This window comes from Anser brachyrhynchus (assembly GCF_964034855.1).
Source record: "Anser brachyrhynchus genome assembly, chromosome: 5".
In the NCBI taxonomy this organism is placed as follows: Eukaryota; Metazoa; Chordata; class Aves; order Anseriformes; family Anatidae; genus Anser; species Anser brachyrhynchus.
Genome location: NC_137699.1, coordinates 19200879 through 19223503, shown reverse-complemented (window position 1 = coordinate 19223503; position 22625 = coordinate 19200879). Strand labels below are relative to the sequence as shown.

The 22625-nt window shown below is 41.2% G+C and overlaps 1 protein-coding gene across 14 annotated transcripts in view; it reads left to right on the top strand.

Annotated features, from left to right (window-relative positions):
- Window positions 1-407: 407 nt before the first annotated feature.
- Window positions 408-22625, top strand: part of PPP6R3 (protein phosphatase 6 regulatory subunit 3) — a 59046-nt gene continuing 36828 nt past the window's right edge. For 2 of the 14 annotated variants that reach the window (XM_080593857.1, XM_080593844.1), the window contains exons 1-5: window positions 409-566; window positions 16575-16739; window positions 17148-17257; window positions 18427-18526; window positions 21708-21835. In XM_080593857.1, the coding sequence (XP_080449983.1) occupies window positions 21824-21835 (12 nt within the window). In that variant the 5' untranslated portion in view covers window positions 409-566; window positions 16575-16739; window positions 17148-17257; window positions 18427-18526; window positions 21708-21823. Of the gene's footprint in view, window positions 567-16574; window positions 16740-17147; window positions 17258-18426; window positions 18527-21295; window positions 21381-21707; window positions 21836-22625 lie in introns of all 14 variants that reach the window. The other 12 variants (XM_080593845.1, XM_080593851.1, XM_080593846.1 and 9 more) reach the window with 7 other exon arrangements.

Below are 22625 nucleotides of genomic sequence, written 5' to 3'. Positions count from 1 at the left end.
CGACCAATGGCGAGCCGCGGGGGGCAAGGCCGAAGGGAGAGCGCCACCACAGGCACCCGCCCCTCCCGCAGTGGCCTCCTGCCGGGTCCGGGCAGCTCAGCTCCGGATTGGACGGGAAGGGCTTTTTATTTTTTTAAAAAAAAGAGGCATCCGTTCTTCCGATTGGGCGGGAGGAACGCCTGTCATTGTGACGTCACCGTGTTGCTAAGTGGGGAAGGTGGGAATCGAGACGCACCCGCCCCGTGTGCTGACTGGCCGACAACAACCCGAGAGCCCGCCCCCGCGCCCCTGCCCACCCCGTCACAACGCCGTGAGCGAGCGACTGACACCCGCGAATCCCCCAATGAGCGACCGAGCCTCGCTCGGGGCCCAATAGCAACAGCGCGTGGCGCGGCGGGGGGCGGTGCCGGGGCGGGATGATTGGCAGGCGGGGCGGAGGGAGCGGAGGGCTGGCAGGAGCTGCTATGCCCGCCATCTTGGAGCGGCGGTGATGGTGGCGAGCGGAGCCCTGCCCGCCTGAGCGGAGCCAGCCGGGGCCGTGAGGCGGAGGGACGCGCTTCGCCGAGGTACGGCGGCTCCGGCGGCGCCTCGCGGCTCCTTCCGGTTCCCCTCAGGGAGCCGCCGCCTCGCTGCTGCCCCTCCCGCGCCTGCCCGGGCCTGGCGCCTGCCCCGCTCCGGGAGAGGGGGGCTGCGGGCGCCCCTCAGGCAGCGCCGGGCTCGCGGGAGCCTTCAGGCACGCTGCGCCGCTAAGGCGCCCTCACGCGGGCCCCGCTGGGGTGTCCGAGCCGAGGCCGGGCCTGGCGGGCCGCGGCCGGGGGGTGTCGCGGGCCTGGGCGCGGCGGGGAGGGCCCGGGCCGCGCCGGGGGGAGCGGTGCTCGCCCGCCGCCTGCTGCTGCCCTGGGCTCCCTCAGCGGCTCCTCGAGGGGTGGTTTTAGGGGGTCGGCGGGGTTTGCTTCCCCAGCTCCGGGAACCCGGCGGCCGGGGGGGTTTCCCCCGGGCCGCCCAGCGGCTGCCCCCGGCACCCCTCGCAGCTCTGAAGGGGGTGAAGTGGCCCCCAGCAGCGGGGGAGGTGTCCGGTGACCCCCTGCAGCCCCTTGTCCTGCTGCTGTGAATTACAGAACTTTCCTCTCGCTTCGCTGCTAACTCGTGGGTGCTGACACAGAAACGCCTTGCTGATACCTACCTTCGCATTCGCTTTCCTTCTCTAAACTCAGTTGCTCGGGATTCCTGTAAGGATGTTGTGTTGTTGTTGGTTGTTTTTTCTTTTTCTTTTTTTTTGGCAGCTTTTTTAAATTAGAATTTACTAAGAGTGTGGCAGTGTTTGGGGAAGTTGTAGCTCCTGTTCAATACGTCTGGCAAAAATCTGACTTTGACCCAGCTGGTTTTGGTGTTTTTGTTTTACTTTAATGGTTAAAATGAACCTGTCACTTCGCCTATTTTTGTGTTACTTTAATGGCTAAAATCTTCTGTAAGCACGAGAGGAGGTTAGAGTTGCATCTTGTGTCTCTGTGACATAAATACAGGTGGGAGGAAAGTCAGGATCTTCCCTGTCAGGACAAATGTTATTTAAGTAGCAACGCACCCATTCAAAGTTTTCTGCTGTTCTAATTTAGGAAATGTCTTGGGAGTGGAAGAATACAAGAAACTTAGGGGTGGTTTAGAAGCTCTAGGAGATTTGCCTTGAAACATGTTGGCAGCTCAAAAGTGGAAGGTTGCATCACTTGTTGCTTGTAGTGAGACTAATAAAGTGTACTTCAGTGGAAGGAATCTAAGCCTACTGTAAGAGTATGTGTTGTTCCTTTTAAATGCTGAACGCTAAGCTGGTTTAGTTTCCAGATAGTAAGCATATACAGTAGCTTGTGAACTGCACAAATACCAAATCCCTTTTCTTTTTCTGGCATGCTGAAAGGTAGGAACTCTCCCTGTTACAGTAATTACCTGGAACCCCAAAGTTTTTAAGCTGCAATGTGTATCTTCCGTACAGCGTGTATTCTAGTAGGAGTTTGTCTGATTACTTAGCTCCGTGTTACTTCTTTGTGCTCTCATTAATGAGGCATAGACTAACTGTAGCTTGCAAGAGTCTTTATTATGCAAATCTAACAGAACACTACCGAATTGTTTCAATATATAACTTGTTGATGAGGCTCCATGCAGATGTGGTAACCAGTCAGTGTGGTAAGTTCTTCAGTTTGTAATTTTAAGTACTTTTTTAAATGCACTTACTGATTAGTTTCCTTCACCTATGATGTTGGTTGAACATAGATAATATGTTTTTATTTCCTTTCTGTATGAAAAACAGAATTCTTATGCAGTATTGAATGCTGTAATTCTGAGTTACTAAAGGAATTTATCTTCTAATGCTACTAGAAGACTATTTTGGAGAGAAGAACTACTGAAGAGTTCAACAATGAAATTAAGGAAAACACCAAGCTGGAGTGAAACTTACAGTTCAGAAATTCAGTAAAAGCAGCCTGTTTAATCGTAATGTTTTTAAGCAAGGTAGAGTGTTATAACTTCTTAGAAAGTAAAGTAGATTTATATGTAAACTGCAGTGGCTGTAATGTCTCTGGATTCTTTTAAATATAAATTAGTCATTGTTATTCCATTATGGAATTAAAGATATTTAATAGTTTGTGTGCATTTTCAGAGTTGCCTACAAACTGTTCATTGTACTTCCACAGCAATCAGAGCAAGCAATCAGAGAATCAGATGATGATCAGAGAGTGATATTCAAGTGGCTTAAATAGAAGGGAATCTGAATTTAGCAGTATTATAGCAGAAAACGATGTATGTAATTTTAGTATTAACAGATGGTTAGAGAGTGAACTCTAGTGCTGTGGCTCAATAGCTTTGCTTCTCTACTCAGCTTAAGCTTAAAGTGCACGTACTATGATGCACTAAACAGCTGGCTCAAAAACAACCAGTATGGGACTGAAACATTAGTCAGAAGAGAGAAATGCTTTGAAGAGCTGTTTGGTCCACTTGCCTTTCTCCCCACTGATGATGTCCTCTTTTGTCCAAGTCCTCAAAAAGCCTTGAAATTTTTTTTTTTTAACCTCAGGAGGTAGTTAAGAAAATCACTATATCACTATATTGAGATATTTTGTGTTCTAGCTTCAGTTTTCCAGCACGCCATGCAGCATCCTTGCAGGTAGTAGGCTTGATGATTAATTTCTTACACCTAACTGGGCTCATTCACAGTCTTTCGAAGCTGTGATGGAAACTGCAGCTTCTATGCAGCTTCAGAGCAGCAGAAGAGGTGCTATTATGAGTGTAGTGGTCTAATTCCATAAGCTAGGATGTTTTAAGCCTGTCATCTGTCACCTAGGTCTGGCTATTGTAGTAGCATTTTCATCTGTGACTGTTAAGATTTCCGTATATTGTATTTTACTTCACGTGGCAGGTTTAGGAGTCCTGTGTTATCATGAAATAAACGCCATGTCCATGTTCATAGAAGACCGTGTTTGGTTGGATTTTCTCAAGAGCAAGATGTGGAGCCATTGTTTCTGGCAAAACTTTCCCCAGTAATAAAACAAGTAGGGGTAGAAGAAAAATAGTATGTTTCTTGTCCTAACTTTTGTCAGATTGGAGGAGAAGAGCAAGGGACTTGGGAAGTTATTGATCATGTTAGATGCTGATATTTTCAGGGTGGGAGGCAAACCGGAAAGATCAACCAGAAAATATGTAGAGAGCACGAACAGAACATTGGAAGCTCTGTATCTCGTGTTTAAGCATTTTCGTGATGTGTCAACGTTCCAGCATCTGTTGTAGAAACCATATGCTACCAAGCAACTGAAGTAAAATGTTTTCCTGCCCTTGGATATTATGTGCAGCTCTATAGCTAGCTTGGGACACTTTTCAGGAATCTGGGTAAACTGAAGTGATAGGATCAGGGTGACGTTTGGTATAAGCTGCTAACAGCTTGCTCATGGCCCTTCTAGGGCTAATAGCATTTTGGTAACAGTGCTTCATGCTAAATTGGAGGAAAAAAAATCTGTTGTTGAATGCAACAATTGTCAAGAACTTGTTTTTTTTTTTAATAGCTTCCATAAGGTGCAGAGAAGCATATTTGAAGTGGTGTATGTAATTTGGAGTGTGTGGGGAAAGCGCCTGCAGTATATAGCAGCCCTTGACTGTTGTTTTGTGTTGCTCTTCCCTTCTGTAGTCCTCCCATAGTCCTGTTAAACAGACCTATCTGTTCCTCTTCCACGGGACTTAAAAACGTGGGGTGCTCAGTGACAGGATTTGTGCCTTTGGTGAAGAGAATACCGAGAGGACTTGAGCGTACAGTTGTATGAACTGTGAAGCTGTAATACATGGCACAGAGATGAGAGTGTATGCTGTCTCTGCCTCTAAATATAACTGAAAGAATTGAAACTATTATTTGATAGTAGCAGCAATCTGTTGTTGCAGGGGGTGAGGGACCGAGTAAAAGACTGCAGGGTTATTTTAGGCTTTGTTGGCAAAATGGGTAAGAGCATCTGTGAAACCGATAGTTCAATCTTAACCAAATCCTCGCTGTGTTGTAAAAGGAGGCAGATTTAAAAAAGAAAAAAGCAGAAACTGCCTGATAGTGAGATTTGTGGGTTAATTTCCTTGAAGTCTTGAGACTGTTCCTATTCCATTTTGGATGTAGGTGTTTCCAAGCATTTGTATACAGTCTAAGTTACACTTATGCAGGGCGATAGAGTACACGGCCTAGTGGTCTCCTTTCTGTGCCCATTGGGTCTTCTGGAAACTGAAAGGCTGTAGGCCAGCTCTTGTTTGTTGTGCCAGAAGATGCTCCTAAAAGCAAAGCAAACCCTAAAGCCTTTTTATGATGACCAAGGTCCCGGGTGAGGCTTTGTGCAAGGGCCCTGTGATTGCCTGCGGGGTAATGATGGGGTTGGGGTTGAGGATGGAAACTTTCAGGTGTTTTCAGCAAAAATTAGTGGTCATTTATAATGAGGTTATTAAATATATTCCAAAATATAGCACTTCTTGTGTTTAAAGCATTCTCATTGTTACAATGTCTTGAGTGAATCCTAGATATCTTTTTATCCCTGCTACACAGTGCCGCCGTCGCCTCCTTCAGTGGAGAAAGCAGAATCTCCAACCAGATTCCTATATGCAAGTAAGAGGTTTTTGTGCAAACTTAGCTTCTTAGAGAGGTTTTTGGAGCAAATCTTGTAATTTGACAAACTTGCGATCTATAAAATCACAGGATGGTTTAGGCTGGAAGGGACATTAAGGATCATCCAGTTGCAGCCCCCTGCCACGGACAGGGACACCCCCCACCAGCCCAGGCTGCCCCCATCCCTATCCAGCCTGGCCTTAGGCACTGCCAGGGATGGGATGTCCACAGCTTCTTTGGGCAGCCTGTGCCAGGGCCTCACCACCCTCAGAGTAAAGAAATTCCTCCTAATGTCTAATCTAAACCTACCCTCTTTTAGTTTAAAACTGTTTCATTTTTTCCTGGCACTATCTGCCTGTTAAAAGTTGCTGTCCATCTCTTTTTATAAGCCCCCCTTTAGTACCGAAAGGCTGCAGTGAGGTCCCCCTGGAGCCTTCTCTTCTTCAGGGTGAACAGCCCCAGCTCTCTCAGCCTTTCTTCACAGGAGAGGTGCTCCAGCCCTCTGAGCATCTTCATGGCTTTCCTCTGGACTTGCTCTGATACATCCATGTCCTTCTTATATCAGAGGCCCAAGAGCTGAACGCAGGGCTCCAGGTGGGGTCTCACAAGAGCAGAGCAGATGGGCAGAATCCCTTCCCTCGCCCTGCTGGCCGCACTTCTGATGCAGCCCAGGACACGGTTGGCTTTCTGGGCTGCAAGTGCATGTTGCTGGCTCATGTTGAGCTTCTCATCCACCACCACCCCCAGGTCCTTCTCCTCAGAGCTGTTCTCAATCTGTTCTCCATCCAGCCTGGATTTGTGCTTGGGATTGCCCAGGCACAGGACCTTGCCCTTGGCCTTGTTGAACTCCGTGAGGTTCACACAGGCCTACCTCTCCAGCCTGTCCAGGTCTTTCTGGATGGCATCCCTTCCCTCCAGCGTGCCAGCCACACCACGTATATTGGGAAGGTGCTTTCTGTAAGTGTACATTACGCTGCTCTAGAGGAGTGAAGCATGAGACCCTCGTCTGCTGACAGGTGATGTGCACTTGTCGCTTATGTTAGTGCCCTAATTGAGAGGATGACACATTTTCACATTTTTCCTGTGAAATACACTGTAAAGTTACCTTTAAAATAGACCAAGGGTTGTCTTGGCGTGTTCTTCATACTCCTATGGTGGTATTTTGATCAGTTTTAAATCTAAAATGCTCAGCTAGGAACTTCAGGACTGGTTTCATCTATAGTAGTTGACATTATTTCTTCCACTACTGCCTTGACAGACTTGTCAGATGGCTGTGTCTTTGCAACCTGTCCCATCAGGAAAATAACTAGTGGATTACATTTGCTTGAAAAGTTCAGCTATTCACCAAACACCTTGAAAAACGATGGAAAGTCTCTAGACTGATAAAATAAAGCCCTAGCTGTGGCAGCTGTGGCAGGTGTAGACCCAGTTCTGGGTGGGTGGGTTTCCTGCTGATGGTGTAAGTGGTCTGCATCTACAGGACAGCAACTGCCTTACCTTTTGCCTGCGTACCTTCCAGGTGGAAGTCTGTTTGGAGACTGTAACAGCACAGGGATTGCATTCCCACCTTCTGTGTTTCGTTGTTTATTTCTTTCTGGCTGCTATGAAGGCCGAATTTGTCACTGCTCATGATGCTCTCTGTGGGCTCTCGGCATTTTGGTAACTTTTCCTGCCTGTGAGTGACAGCCGTAGGAGTTACGCTGAACCTGGCTATGAAGTAGGCAGTTCTTGGCTGGGGCAAGCAAGCATTTATCAGAGGATCCTTCCATGCATGTACTTATTGCTGATAGTGGGCTCTTTGTGACTTCAAACCACCTTGTATTTAATGGCAAAAAGATGTGTGCTGAACATTGTGCTTATATTAAATTTGTCCGATCTTCCCGAAAATCAAGTGGGTAGTAAAGGTGCCATTAGCATGAGGTCCTCATTTCTTAATGGTCACCATGAAACTAAACGTGGCTCTTGATGCTGCCTGCCTTTACTGTAGTGATGAGCATGCTGGTTTTGTTTTAGCAAGTGGGGCTTCAAAGCAGGGAAAGAGATGAAGTTTTAAAGGCAAAGCAGATGGAGGTCTGGTAGTTGGTGAAGCGTGGTGTAAGACCACTGCACAGCTTGGGCTCTGCAGGTTGTAAGAAAGAAGGTAATTGCTGTCACAGCTGTTAGTTGGCAGTAGCATTTAGCACTTAGCTGCAGGATAGTCATAAAAATTAAAACCTTACAATTGTTTTAATGTTACCAAGTCCTTCCTGTTACTTTACCAGTGGTTATGGGATGTCTTTCTTCATTTAAAAGGGGATATACTTTGCTATCAGACCGTGAAAGTCGTGTTATATCTGTAGTTCTTTAGCTGTATTGTTGTCCAGGTCAAGACAGTCTTAGAGTCACGATCCAAAAGTTTATAAACTTTTTTTGTAAGAACAATACTGTATGACTGGGGACTGAACTTAAAACTTTACTTGTTCTCAGCCCGTTACAAATATTTGATTGCTTTTATTTGTCAGTAGATGTGCCAGGTGCCATTGCATTGCTTATTAGTATGATTTTAGTCATGGGTGGGGACGGACACTTTCCTACCATGGAAGTGTGTTCAAATGTGCTCTTCTGCTGTCCTTGCGTCTCAAAACATGTATACCTGAAAAAAGAACCTTGCCAGGGCTGAGTGGAGTACTAGCTACACCTAACCTGGGTGCTTTGATTCAAAAACACAAATTATAAATCCAAATTAATCCCTAACTCTCTACTAACTGAATAGGAAATTGTTCCTGAGATTGGACTCATAGGGATGGGATATCAAAGGTAAACAGTCTTAAAAATAAAATAAAATTCTGCACCTCTCTGTGGTTGTCTGTGAAAAATGACTCAAATTCCACAACCCCTGTAGGTTGTTTCCTATCTTTGTAGTATAGGAAACACCTGTGTGTGTGTGACATGTTTTGCAGTATAGGAAACTGGCTTCCTTCTAGTGCACAACAGAATGCAGTGATGCTGAAGTTCTTCCACGGTAGCTTGTTCTTTGAACTACACTGACCCAATCCTCCTTTACTCCGCACTCAAGGTTTCTTAAAATTACCTCCAGCTTTTCAGAGAAACGTGCAAGCTGTAAGGCTGGTGACCAGAATGCAATGGAGTTGCTTTTTTCTCCCCTGAGGTGGTGGCCCTGTGCAGCCAAGAATTAAATTCTTAGTGGATGTAGGAAACGTAACCACAGCGCTGATCCTCACCATCATGACAGGGCAGGTTGCAGGTTATGTCAGTGTCTGTAACATATTTGTTGGGAATGGTGAACGCTATGATTGTGGTGATTAAGGTGGTCTTTGGAAATGTGAATTAGAATAGGATAGTTGGGTTGGAAGGGGCCTTCAGAGATCATCCAGTCCAACTGCCTGATGCTGCAGCGCTGAATTGGTGACCGAGGTTACGTATTGGATCTACTAAGTGGCACGATGCAAGTAAAAATGGTAGATTCATTTTACTGTCCATGTCTTTTGTAGAGAAATGTCTCAATTGTATTATAGAAAACCTGGAAGAACAGCTAGTGAATCCAAGGTGGCAGTTGAAAATACAGAAATGAAATATGGAGAGAAATAGATGGTGTATTTTTCTTCCTTTTTTTTTTTTAATTGCAGCTAAACCTGCTACAAAGCTTTGTTCTTAGGCTTTCAAGCATTTCACGTTAACTTCTGAGGATAGTTTCAAAACTGTAATGATCCTTAACAAAGTTGCCTTGCTGCTTGTTGTACTACTGGTGACTTAACTTTATGGGATGGTCATAAGATTTGCCAAAATCTGTGTGAAAGTATAAAAGACTAAGGTTAGATCTTCAGTAAATAGACTTCTGAGTTTTTACTTAGCAGGAAATACTTTTTTTGAGGGAGAGAGGGTATATCTTGTAATACTGTTATGAAATGGTGAAGTATTTAAGTTCTGGGCTAGCATTTTAAATGGCTTGCGTTCTTTGAGACTCTTCTCCCCAAATGGATGAGTAGGCCTATAGGCCAGAAGCAGCAGTGCTGCTTTCAGTAACTGTTTGCCCTGCCTTTGGGTTAATGGTAACATTAATTCAGTGTTTCCTACTTACGGAGTGTAAAGTAACACTTGTAGGGTGGAGTTGAGGCCTCTTCTTACACTGGGAGGAAACAGAGAGGTTGGTAGCTAGAGAGAAAGGGGCTTGGAGAAAGGGAAGGCTGATAGAGTATTGTAGTTAGTTACCGTGTTGGAGCCTAGTCTTGAGAGGGAGAGGAGCTTGGAGAAAATCAGAGAGGAGACAGCCAAATGAAATGTTTCCTCAAGTATTTCAATTAGGGCCACAGCAAGAAAAACTTTGTATCCCTAGCCCGTGGCATGTTGCTTGAAAGGGCCTACTTTGTCTGCTTGCACTTCATGATATTGATCAGTTGATCACTTCTGTGTCAAGATTTGAGAGTGTGAAAATAATCTCCCTTTGAAAAAAAAAATCTTTTCCTTCTAAATCGCTACTGCATGTTTGAGGAGGACTTGCCCTGTAGTCTGCTTGTTGCTACTGTGACGGAGTTCTGAAAGGTGCCATGTAGCAACTAAACTCTTCTAATGATCCAGTGAGAAGAATTGAAACAGCCTTAAAAAGATTTTGAAGACCACTGAGGAAACAGTAGGTTTTACATTTTGATTTACGATGTGGCTTTTTCGTTATACGTAGGATGTGTGTTGCAGGTAGAAGAAGGTACCTTACTCTGTTTGGCAATGACAGTTTTTCTGGTGGTGTCAAAATGGAAGAGTTGCATGGGGAAAGCATACATTCCCTCAGTGGAGGCACCAACTGCACCTGTGTCTGGGAAATGTGGTGTAACTGCAATGTGCACACCCTGTAAAAGCACGGTGTGCTGAAACTCAAGATACTGAAGTGGTTTGCTCTAAAATACGAATTACCTGGGGAGTAGGGGCAAGGGGGAAGAAGGAGAACTTAACAGCCGCTTCAAACCCTGTGCAAGATGCCTTCTCAGCGATTGTCCATTATTTTGCTGGTTTTCAAACTTCTTCTAGAACTTATTTTTGGTGATACTCCAGAAAATAGCCATTCAATGAACTTATGTAAGTGAGACTTGGTGAGATATTCTGATTCAAAGCAGTTTTTCTTAGTTTGGTAAGCTGAATCTCAGCAAAGTCAAGCTAATCATGCCTCTATCTGCACTTTCACTGTGTAGTTCTAAATGCCTGCCATTTAAATAATGTGGGGGAAGGGGCTGTGCTAGTAGTTTTATGTTACAAAAGTTGGTGGTAAAATGCTTGTGGAGGATATTGAACTTCTCTTCAGTTGTTAATCCTTGAGTTGTAAGGTAACCTATCTATTTGCATCCAGTGCTTCACTGACATTCTGCGTGCAGTGAAATTATTTTCCCTCTTCCAACTACTTCACCTTCAGTATGTCCACAGAGACTGACACACAGTTCTGTAGACTGTTCCCCTGTATATACTTAGTTCTGTGAAGGAAAGGAGGGTGTTTGTACTTGGGGTTAAAGGTTGAACTAAAACTATAATGTCAGCACTAAACTAGGAAAGATTCCAAACGGTGCTAAAGCATTTGTCTAAATGCAGATACCAACGTTTAGGTAAGCAAATGTGGTAAAGTAGCATCATTTTCCTTGTATCCAGGTGACCATCACTATATTTTATTTCCCTTGCTTGACAGATACATTGGAATAACTTTCTTTTTTTTAAATTTTGTACTAGGGGCTGTGTTGATAAGCAAGGAAACTGAAGGGATTGTAGAAAAAAGCGTAGAGAGGACCCAAGCTTTTTGGTGCATAAATTCCAGATTAGGAATCCGCTTCCTCAAGTGGAAGTAAAAATCAAGGATTTATTTTAACCTGCTTAAATTGCAGATTAAAAGAGGAAATATCTTCAGCTCTTCTTGTCATGCTATCAGACCTGCACAGCCTTTGAAGGGTGTTAGGGATTCCAGCCTTCAGTTTGAAAAGCAAAACATGTTTGTTGTGATACAGTCGTGTTAGCCTGGGTGTGTGCACAGGGTGGATTGGTCAGTTCTGTCTGTCCTCATAAGATATGGTAGCACAGAAATCAAAAAAAAAAATCAACCTACTCAGGGGCTCAGTTCTTGATATCTTTATTAAAAGGCAGCTGACTGGAGCTTCATGAAGGCAAGCAGTGCCACGGTGCTGGAAGCTGCTGCTAACTTCTGCTGCTGAGCTGCTAGCAATATTAACAATATTAAAAAGACCAAGATGTTGCTTAAAAAGAAAACTTGTAATACTTGGTAATGATGTCCATACAGAAGGAATACTTTTTGCTGCCCTGGTTAGAAATTACTGAAGAAAGCAGCTTTCTTCTGCCTCTGTATTTTCATGCACCTCAAAATTTGATTTGCATCCAAATTTAAAGGTTTAATCAACAAGGTGAAAAGGAGGATGAACTAACTGAACCAGTTAAAGGTTATCCCGATGAAGTGGGCATGTCTGCGTTGTATTCTGCAGTGCCATGATAGAAATGGCCAAGCCAGTTAGGCTTATGCTTTGATGTTTACAGTGTGCCATGCCAAGTACAGATTTCGTTTCAAAAAGCTTTGTGACCGGGTAGCCTGCAGTTGTACTCAGGTTAATTAAGGCAAGCGAAGCATAGGTCTGAGTAGCGTTAATGCAGCAAAGTGACTGACACAACTGTATTGTCTTCTCTTAATGCTGCTTTTGGTACTATCTTAAACCTTTTAAACCTTTGTTTAGTACTGTTGCCTAATACTGGTAAGCATGTTCAAACAATAGTCTTCTCATCCCTTCCCTGCTTATTTTCAGCAGGGACAGAGTAAGGCAGATTAAGTGAAAAGTTGACCCAGAAGCAGTGCAACCGTGATGGTAAATATATTGTTATTTTTCCCCTTCTAAGTCCTTTTTGTCCCTGCCCACGGCAGAGGGTTTGGAGCTAGAGGATCTTTAAGGTCCCTTTCAGCTCCAGCCATTCTATGGTTCAACGTTTAAGAAATTGTTGGAGCACAAACAGGGAAACCCGTGCGCTTGTTGGGAGTACTTACAGGTAAAGAAGAGAATAAATGCATTTAAGAAAACATTTCTAAAATTCCAACATTTAACTGTAAGGCTTCCTCCTTAATTTACAATATTTTTTTTCTTAAATGTTCAAACAAACAGCGGTACTGCTGAAGCAGTAAGTTAGTAGTACTGGTTCGTACATTTTTGGAGAAGTAGTGCAGGAATCTAGGATTGGTGTTGTGGGTTTTCATCTATCGGAGAGAACAGTAGAACTGATGCAAAATTGTTGTCTTACTTTATGTCTTATTTTAGCCTTATGTCTTGTTTCTTATTTGAAACCAGATCCTGAACTTTTGTACTGCAGTCCTGCAGTAGCCTAAGCCCATGTAACTTTGGGCAGAGATGGAAGAGATGAATCCTGGTTTCCCTGTCCGTAACGGTGCTTTCTGCTTCTTGGCCACGCTGGCCCTAGTGGTTGGCGGACCCTTTGAGCTGTTCCAGCATGTGGACTTGGCAGAAAAACTCCTTCCCTGCTTCCTCTGCCAACTTCATTTGTCACTTCTTAAAGTGCATTTTCACTCTGAAATGGCTTGGCGGAAGTTTGACAGGTGAGGTGTCGGGAGCCAGCAGGGAGGGACTGTGCTGCCTGGGGTAGTGTGGCACTGCTTAGCCTGCTGCAGCACTGCTCTGAGACCTGATAGGATTGCATTTTTCATCCTTATTTTGGTTGTGAATGGTGACATGTGAGCATATATATGTAGTCTTCAAGCAAAGTGCTTGGAACTGATATTCTAAAGCACTTTAAGTCCTGGCGTAAGTGAGCCATTTCTTAAGAAGTTGTTTAAAAGTCACCGTAGGTATCGTGTAGATTTTTTTTAAACTTGACTAGTTCACAAATTAGTATACTAGCTACATCAATTGTACTTGCTTCTCTGCCCTTCAGCTGTCTGTCCTACCGAGTTCATGGTGGTGGACAAAGTTTTTAGGCCTCTTTTCTTTGAGGACTTTTTCAATGGATTGCTTAAATGTGGGTTTCTGGGGAGGAGATGTTGCTGATTTACTTCTGTAGTAAGCTGTATGATACCAGAGCTCTGAGGACATATCTGGATTTTTTTTTCCACCAGACATTTGGAGAGATGTGGTAAGGAATGATGATGATGCTATTTAGTCTCTTACATGATGATTTTGCACTGCTCTGCCTTGAGCATTCACACTTAACAGTTTTGTATTGATAGACTGTAATATCACTGGAAAAAGGAGAAAAATGTACCTTACAATCTTGTTCTTAAGTGCAGTGTTACATTAAAAACGCTTGCACTTGATCTGAATGCAGTATGTTCCAAATAGGGAATAAAACTAAATGGCATAGTGGCACATTACTAATTATTAATTATGGTCCAGACACCTTCATTGTTCCCGAATTGATGCTGGGGCTCTGCTGGTTGTGTCAGGCTGATTGCCCCTGCGGTGAGGGTGGGGCTACAAAATCAGACTGGAATTCTTGGAAATGCCAACACTTGGAACAAGAGCTAATGTTGTGTGATGATGTATTTATGAATGTTTCCTACATCACACACAAAAAAGAGATGTTTACTTCAAGTGTACTAGGGTATGCTTTGGGTATAGTAAGTTATATGTCGCTGTTTTAAATGCAAGAGGTGAATTACTGCAAGAGCAGCACTATTCAGTGCCTTGCAGTTGTGCATCCTGATTTTAAAAAAGTGCAACAAATGTTGCGTTGGCTTCTGTAAGCAAAGAAGAGATTTGAAGGGACCTTTTTAGTTTTGCTGTGTGGTCAATAGAGCTGTATGGGAACCGTTTTACAGAAAGACCATGCCTCAGTCAATGCAGCATTAATACAACTTGTTTAGTCTGTTCATGGCAGCTGGTTGCAGAGTTTTTAACCTCTCTATCTTAAAACAAAAACAAAAAACAACCATAAAGTTCATCAGGTAATGCTTTAGGACAGGCTGTACCATGCTGTTGTTTCACGTGAACAGTGATGCTACTGTAGGTAGCTGTGCATTGCTTTATTTCTCAGGTAAATCAAATGAACGTATCACCACGTGTCCTCGTGGTGAGGAGTTTTCATGGTTTTATGTTTGAATACTTTGTTAGAGCTATTGTTATGGTGATGGAGCCATGTTAAAGTGGCTGAATTGTTACTGGATGTAAGCCATCCCTGGAAAGCCAAAGTCTTAGACCTGACCCACCTCATTGATAGTTTTTTTCTCTTACTTTAAGGAAAGAACTGTTTCTTTTCCCTTTATCCATAATACAGCCCCTCTCAGTATCCCATCTGCTTTGTAGAGGGGAACAGCCTGAGTCAGCAAGCCATCCGTACCACTGAGTGGAAGTCATTCCTTAAACGAAGCTCTGCTATTCTAGATTCTGGGATGGACTCAGCATCCTGACTCACTAGAGCAGACTTCTTGTGGAACACCCTTCCCAGGGTATGCTGTAACATTTGCACTGCCAGTATCTTGTTCATTTCGATTACACTAGCATTTTTTTCACTGTGTAATCCTGCTGTATTGAATTCAGAAGCTGATTGTTCTGGTAACTAGACAATGGTATTTAGACTAAAGTTTTCAAACAGAAGAATAGAGAAATATCAGAAAGCAATCTGTATAAGGAGAGTAGTAATAGTGGCTTTCATTTGGATAAATTAATCTTTGCAGATTTGTACTGTGTTGGCAGTGCCAACTCTTCTGAAAGTTGATTAAGCTAAACAGGCTTCTAATTTTGCTTTTACATGACATAATTGAGGAAGTGACGTTTTGTTCCGTCCTGGAGCTCTTCTTCTGAATATGTGTACATTTGTAATCCAGAAATGACAACCAAGACAACTTTGGTAAAGCAAGCCAAATTCAGTACACTTGTTTACTTTTTCTGGGCTAGTAACCCAGTTGACTCACAAGGGATTGGCAAATCTACTTGACATTTGGACCTGAAGGTCTAAGGATGAAAAACATGTTTGACCTTTGAAAGTATTATGGTCAATGTATTACACTGACCTTCAGTTCATGTGTATGTTGGTTACTAAAATAGCCTTAGAGAAGGCTGTGTTTGGTGTTTGTGTATGTCAGGGCTTGGAATCTTTGTGCTGTTAGCCACAAAATGGAAATGTGGTGACTTCTGTTTCCAGAACTGCAGGGTGGTAGCAAATAAGGTGATATTGCAAGCAGTGGAACATAACCAGCCCTAAAAACAAAACCCCACATTTGTTGGATGATTGTTTAACTGGAATGCAAATGTTTATTCTAGTTAAGAAGGAATATTTCTAGTACGTTTCTTTAGGTTGATATAGGCTATTAAATAATCTTCAAGGCTCAAGAAACACCTTTGAAGGCACGTACTCTTTAACATGGGAGGTGTAAAATTAGATCATTCTCTTTTCTTTGCTAGCAGCGTATTTGGAGTGGTTTGGAGGTGTGCTCTTTTTTCGTTTTTTTAGCTGAATATATAATTGTGACAAACTGATAGGAGAGCATTTCAACCAAATACTAGGCAGACATTGACATGATCTAATGAACTTGTTACTATACTTGATATTTTTTTAGTTGTTAGTACTTTGTCCTGTTTTAAATGAACCTATTAATATTACCCTGTTCCCAAAAGGAACAGGTCTTGCCTTGAAACCTGCCTCTTAAAGCAAAATCAAAAAGCCTCCTGTAACTGGTGGAGGGGGAAAGTTAATTTTGGTGTTAAATTTTTCTTATTACTGCCAGAAACAGCCACACTAAAAAGAAGCATCAACTGATAGGGTGCTTTTTCTTGCCTATTTGGTGTTGACTAAAGCACAGGCAGGTGAGCGTTAGGCAGAGGCCAATTATGGATGCCTAGTAATGCTCTTTAACATTACTTTGCTTTACACTGAAGGAATTAAGTCAAAATCAGGTCATCTTAGTGATGAATTGTAAGTGACCGAATGCTGTCCCAAAACAGCTGTTTACTTTGCAAGTCTCTATGTAGATTGTTTTATGTGTTTGTTTTTTTGAAACTGGCTAAATTGTATATACTTAAGCCAACATAACTGGCATTCTTAATGCTTGTATGTTTATTTCTCTACCACTTTGTGGATAAATCAGATCTTAATATATTTATCTGTATCTGAAGACATGACTTCATATGAAATTGCTAATAGTTTTTTTCAAGTCTGGATTCATGTTAGATTCCATAGTCAAGTGCAAATTATAAAGGCAGCTTTACTTCAGTGACACAAACATCTTCCTTTGCCCCTCAGAAGTGAAGGGGGATATTTAAACTTGCTAATAACAATTTTCTTTCAGATGACAAAGCTGTTTTTGAACTTACTTTCAGGGTACGGTGCACTGGACTGACACTTTTCACAGCAAACTGTTTCCTCCTTCAGTTCACGTGTCTTATTTCCTGCAAAGCAGCGCTTTTGTTCATGCAGTTGTTGAACTATTGAACAGAAAGTGTTAACAACATTAAATTATAAAATGTCTTTTTTGTCGTTGTAGGAAGAAATCTGCTTCATCTAATTCAATCCTAATTCAGTCCTGCTAATCTGCTAATACTGTAGATTGAAAGATTTTTGCTGTTGCCAGGATATCCTGTAATGGGCAAGGAGCCTGAGAGAGTACAAATTCTGTTTTTTTAACTCTTTAAAAGCTTTTGTTTAACAGGTAAGAAACATTGCTATTAAACTTCATCTATAGCAGTATATTTAGCTTTTGCATCTATAAAGCCGTAGCTTAAATTTTAAGTGGTTCCTGAATGCTCTAACTTTTTTCATATCTATGATGTTCACTAAAGGCATTCATTTACCAGATTTCTGTAGGTTCACATTTGCCACCTTCCAAGCTGCTCTTCTTTTCTGCAGTTTAGACTTCGTGGCCATTCCTTCCCTTTTCTTGCAGCTTTTTTCTGACTACTTTCTAGCAGACTGTTTTTAACTTTGCCTTTTAATCCATCCTGCTGTTACAGTACCTTCTTTCTCACTGCCCCTTTTCCCCCCCTCTTCCCTTTGGTCTTAGAATGAGAATCAGGGGTCATCTAGACACACTGTTGTGGTTATTCTATTTGTTTTACAGGGAACATGTTTTAAAGTGTTTTGATTTTGTGCCAGGAAGTGTATCAGCTGCCCAGCCTCCAATTCTTTGAAGAGTTTCAAAGCAAATGTGTTCATGAACTGACATATTAGGTATGAATGACATTTAGCACTATAGGTTCTTGTGTCAGAGTATTGTACTGTATTCTGCAACTGAATTCTTGGTATCAAACTACATTGTTCTGAGTATTATTTAGTTTTCTTGTTATAGTATTGCTGAACCCGTTCTTCTCAGTACATAACTTCATTTCTATTCTGAAGATAATCAGAAGAGTTCAAAATACCAAGAATTGACTGAATTCCTTGACTGATGACTATTTTAAATGTGTAAATGTTTGGCTGTTGAATAGTTTTCTAGTAATTCCACTTAATCTTTTCTATGTGGGAAGGGGAGATCAGTGTCTAATTTGTAATTGTTGTAGGTGATTAAGATTTATATTGATTAACACTTGTTAACCAGTGTCTTGAGATCTTGTAGGAATTTGACAAGGATACAGTTGTTGCTTGGTATAAAATTGCTCTTGTAACTTCATTATGAGGTGCAGATTTCAGCTGGGCTGTTATGACCTCATGAATTTTGAGGAATTGGTGACTTTGAGTCAAAATGAACTACTTTGGGAGTTGTTTGTATGCTTCAAGTCATAGAAACTGACTACTGGGACGTTAAGCCATAATAGGTGTCTGTGTATATATGCACATGACGGATATAATACATATTACGTAAAAATTCATATATTTGCACTTCTGGTCTTAGACAAAAGTGCAGCTACTATAATAAATAAGGGAGACTGGAATGACAAACAAGGGTTTGTCTGTCCCAATTCTTAGCTCCCCTGCAACCATAGCAGGACTCTTCTTCCCCTGGGAAGTGGAGTTATTTAAGAAGAAGGGAGTGGAAGTCCTTAATTGTTAGATAACTTTCCTCCTCATTAGGAGGTGGAGGCAGCTGTTTAAGAGAATGTTACGAAAATTACTGTCTTGGTACTGTTTCCTAATGTGTTTCTCTTCTGGTCAAGAGAAGACTAGATCAAATTTCACACTAGTATGTAGTTACCTTTTGAAAGTGTGGTTGTTAGCTGAGAAATATATATGCTCTAAGTGGGTGTGATGTCTGGACATAATCATATCCATAGCATGATGTTAAATTGTAGAGTAGTCAATGAACTTGCTGAATTGTTTCTATTGTATTCCCAAACATAATTTGGTTACACAGGAATTCTTGATAGCGTTTGGAAGAAGCAGTCTTTTGTTTTGGTATGTAGGTGAAACTCTACCTGCCGAAGGTTCAAAACACTGAAATCTCACTAGGTTATTTACAAGGAACGCTACCCCACAGTTCCTGGATCTTACAGCTTAATGATGGTAAGGTCTTACTAAGATGTTTCCCCTTACACTGTGTTTTGTTTGATGATCCAGTACCTACGTTCCTTAAAACTCTACTGTACTATTGCTTTTATTTTTGATTGTTAGGTGTAATGTAGTTGAATATAGTTTTTGGAACAATAACTTGTGTCTTTCTAGCTAACGATTTAATTCATTTTGAGTGTTTAATTGAAAATTTATGTAAAAATTGCCTATTGGGTAAGCCCGGTGTCTGTTGCATTATTCAAAATAATTTGAATAATGCAAATAAGGTATAGTCAGGGAGAGGTTTTTACACACAAACATTTATCTTCTACCCAATTCAAACAGTATGTTTCATCAGTCCCTGTATTTGTGCCCTGAACTCCTAATGCAGAAGAAGCAATGTGTGTGCCTGTGCATGAGAAGTTTTCTTGCATTTTATCAAGTGGAAAAAGTGTAGAATTCAGTTACGGCATAACTGTATATTAGTATAAATTACTATTATTTTATGGAAAATAACAGTTTTGGTCCAAGCTAGATTGCAGGTGTCGTATGTTTGTAGTGTTGTGTTGTTTAAATTGCCCTTGATTCCAGACTAAATGCATATGTGCTAAGTTTTCCTATATAATAGGTCTGGAGATGTTTTATGCTATGAGGAATTGGCCTCCTGCAAAGAAAGGTCAGGCAGTTGTAGGCAACAGGTTTACAATGGGTAATATGCTGGCCGAGTGAAATTGGCAATTTAAAACGGAGCTGCTAGAGTAATTCTTTGTCAATTTTGGTCACTGATATTTCTGCCTAGCTCTAAATTTTTTCAGGCACGTACTTATATTTAGCTTTGTTTTGAACAGATAGTACACCTCCAGTGTCAAAATAAGGACTTTATAAATGCTAGTGTGGTATGTAATTAATGGCCCTGGCTTGGGGGAAAATAAGCTGGAAACTAAGTGTACTTAACCAATTGATATAGAGTTGAGCTGGCAGAAGGACATGCTTAGCGTTTTAAAGAAACCACTTAATAAGTCTTAAAGGTCTTAAAAATGGTGCTAAATTCTTAGTTTTACCATTAAAAGATTTTCGTGTTCCTCACTACTTCCCCAAGCATACTTGCATGTTTCCTGTTTAGAAGGCAGTAAATTGTTTGCATTGAAAAATCTATATAAAAGCACTAAGAAATGTAAGACTTTGAGTGTTTTCGGGTGGCACCAAGGACTACTGTTGTAGCTGCTCTTCTTGTATCCAGTGATTAAGTTGTCTTTTGCTAGTTGCTACCCAAGAGCTGCGAAAGCCTGTTTGGCTGTAATAGACTGTATAATTTAGGATATGTTCGATCATCGAAAAGTTTGTTGGTGCAAAAGTAACTGATCTGTTCATCTGTGCACTTGAACCCCATATGAAGAAAATATAAAAGTACATAGAGAAAAATGAGCTACATGCTGAATTTGGTGCTTGATAGTTCAATTTTTATTACTTCCTATGTAGCATTTCTTAGACTTAATACATTACAGAAGCTTCAGTTTAACATCTGATATACTCCTAAGTTTTTCTTGCTTATGTAATGAAATCGGGTATTTTTGTAAAAAAAAATAAAAAAAAAAATAAAAAAAAAGTGAAATTCCTGGTGGAAGTTTTGTGTATGTGTTTCTAATTTATCCAGCAGTCAAGTAAAACACAGTAAAACAGTACTTTTACCTAAAGTTTTACCACCTTAGTTTTATTTCTGTGCTGGTTTAGATGACCATATCTGCTTTGTAGCTACCGGCCCTCAGCTGTTAGGTAGAAGCTACCAAGGTGGAATTAACTGCTGGTAAAGTATGTTTCTTGTATTTTTCTTACCTAGGTAAGATGCTTAAGTCTTGAACTGAAATAAGCAGCTCTCTTAGTTTTATTTACTGATGGGACTTTAAAGTAATAAGCATGTTTTGTTTGAAGATTTGAGACAGGAGATGGTCTCCAAAATTATCCTTGTAGGCTCATTTGACTAGAATTTACATGTTTATCCTATAGATTAAAAACAGGAATGTCTGTGTTCAGGAAAAGTGTTTAACTGCTACATCCACTGGAAGCTGTGGAAAGAGTTGTTCATTTAACTGTAACCAGCTTTTTTTCTATGGAGATGTCAACTAAGCATTTGGCCCTTAGAGACAACCACAGACCAGTTACTGTTAAACAAAATACAGAGTGTGGTTTTCTTCATCTGTAGGAGAAAGAAGACTTCCCCCCCCCCCCCCCCCCCCCCGGGGTGAAATCACTTCTAAGCTTTATTTCTTCCACTTAGCAAGCAGTTAAAATAAGAATTTCAGTTACCTGTATCTCAGAACAGTGACAGGTTTTCTTCATTTTACCAAACTGCTTTCTTTCCTTACACTTTTAAGTCAGGTGTTCACTATATGGAATATTACTTCAGTATTCATTTAGAGAAAAATCTGTTAGAATATTAACTAAGGAATGAAAATGTGTTTTCTTTTTTTCTGACTGATACATATTCATTAGGAATTTTGATTGTCATAACTTGTATCAAGTCAATGTAAACTGTCACAGGAAATCTTTCTGTGCATTGGAAGTCTGTTAGTCTTGCTTGGTGGGAGCTTTCAAAGATTATGGAAAGCTAACTAAATGTTATTTGAGAGCCAAATATATGTAACAATTTTACCATACAATTTTTCTTTGCAAGTCAGATAGCTTTTAGTATTATCCTGCATTACTTTGCTTCATGTAGTATCTAATCTTGATCGTGGTTCATATTTGACAGTCTATTGCATCTTGTGTTAAATCTTGTGTTTTGAGATTTTGAGGCCCCTATTGGAGCTGGAGTTGAACATTGGGAGTAACGCAACCCAATTGACCTGTGGAGCTGACCATAAGTTAGCAGGTAGTGAAATTTTGGGAGGAATATAGTAGGGAAGTTGTCCACTCCTGATTTGTGGATATAAGCTTTAACTCTCTACCTCTGTTAATGGGGTTGAAACTTGAAAAAGTATGAAAATAATTCAGAACTTCAGAACTGGTACGTTTTGGGAGAGAGGGGGGAGAAGTAGTCTATGGGAAGAACAACTTTTTTAAACTTTGATTCAGAACTGTGGTAGGTTGATTCTAGATTATCATCGGTGATAACGCCTACGAAAATTCTCTTCTCTTCAGGGTTCCTGGACTTCCTCTTTGGCACATTTTATGGTGTTTATTTTTCCTTATTCCAAAGGACCTGGGCTCCTGTTGAAAAGTGATGGAGTAAACTCTGGCCGGCACCTGACATGTTGAGGGAGCACCCCCTAAAAGAGCTTGCCTGGGAGACAGTTTGCGAAATTACGCAGTAACATGTTTGCAGTAGTATGCCTCTTTTTTTGTTGTTGTTGCTATTTTCCATTGTTAAATTTCTCTTGAAACAAGTAATTGAGAAATAGATTGAAGCTACTGAAGTGAGCTTTAGTCAGTGCAGAGGGATTTGCATCTGGAATTAGCATCTTTGCAAGTAACCACTCTGTGCTACTTGTACTAAATGGGACATGGGGGGGAGGTATTTGTACTTACTAGAGCTGTAAGGGGGGGAAAAAAACACAAATATTCTGTGACTCTTAATAATGCACTAGTTTTACTTGCTCACAGTGAGTCTGTGTGTAGCCCAAATAACCATAAGCCAATGTTCTTGATAACGTTGTGTAATTTGATTTAAGATAGTGTGAAATCGAGTGTTTTCAAATCTGCTTGTAAGTTCACTAATAATTCTAGTAGAAAAGATTCTTTGTTTTTTAACCACTTAATCCTTGCATGGGCTCTCAGATGATTGTAAGTACTGATGCTGCAGTTGAAGTTATCTGTACCTTTTCTGGAATGATTTCTGATTGATTCCTATATCTTTAAACAGAAAGCTATGTAATCGGGGGGCAATTATGTATGCTTACAGCTTCTGACAAAAAAAACCTTCTGACAAAAGCAAAGTAAGGTGGTACTAAGTGAACAGCATGCAATAATTAAGGCAACAAGGAGAACCCTAAAAGCAATTACAACTTCTCTGTAGTGAGTATACCAGGCTTACTCTAATTTTTAAGCCAAATACTGAAAGTCTTCTAATGAAGAGAATCGTAAGAGTTTTGCTGGATCCTTGGATTTGTCTCTGTTA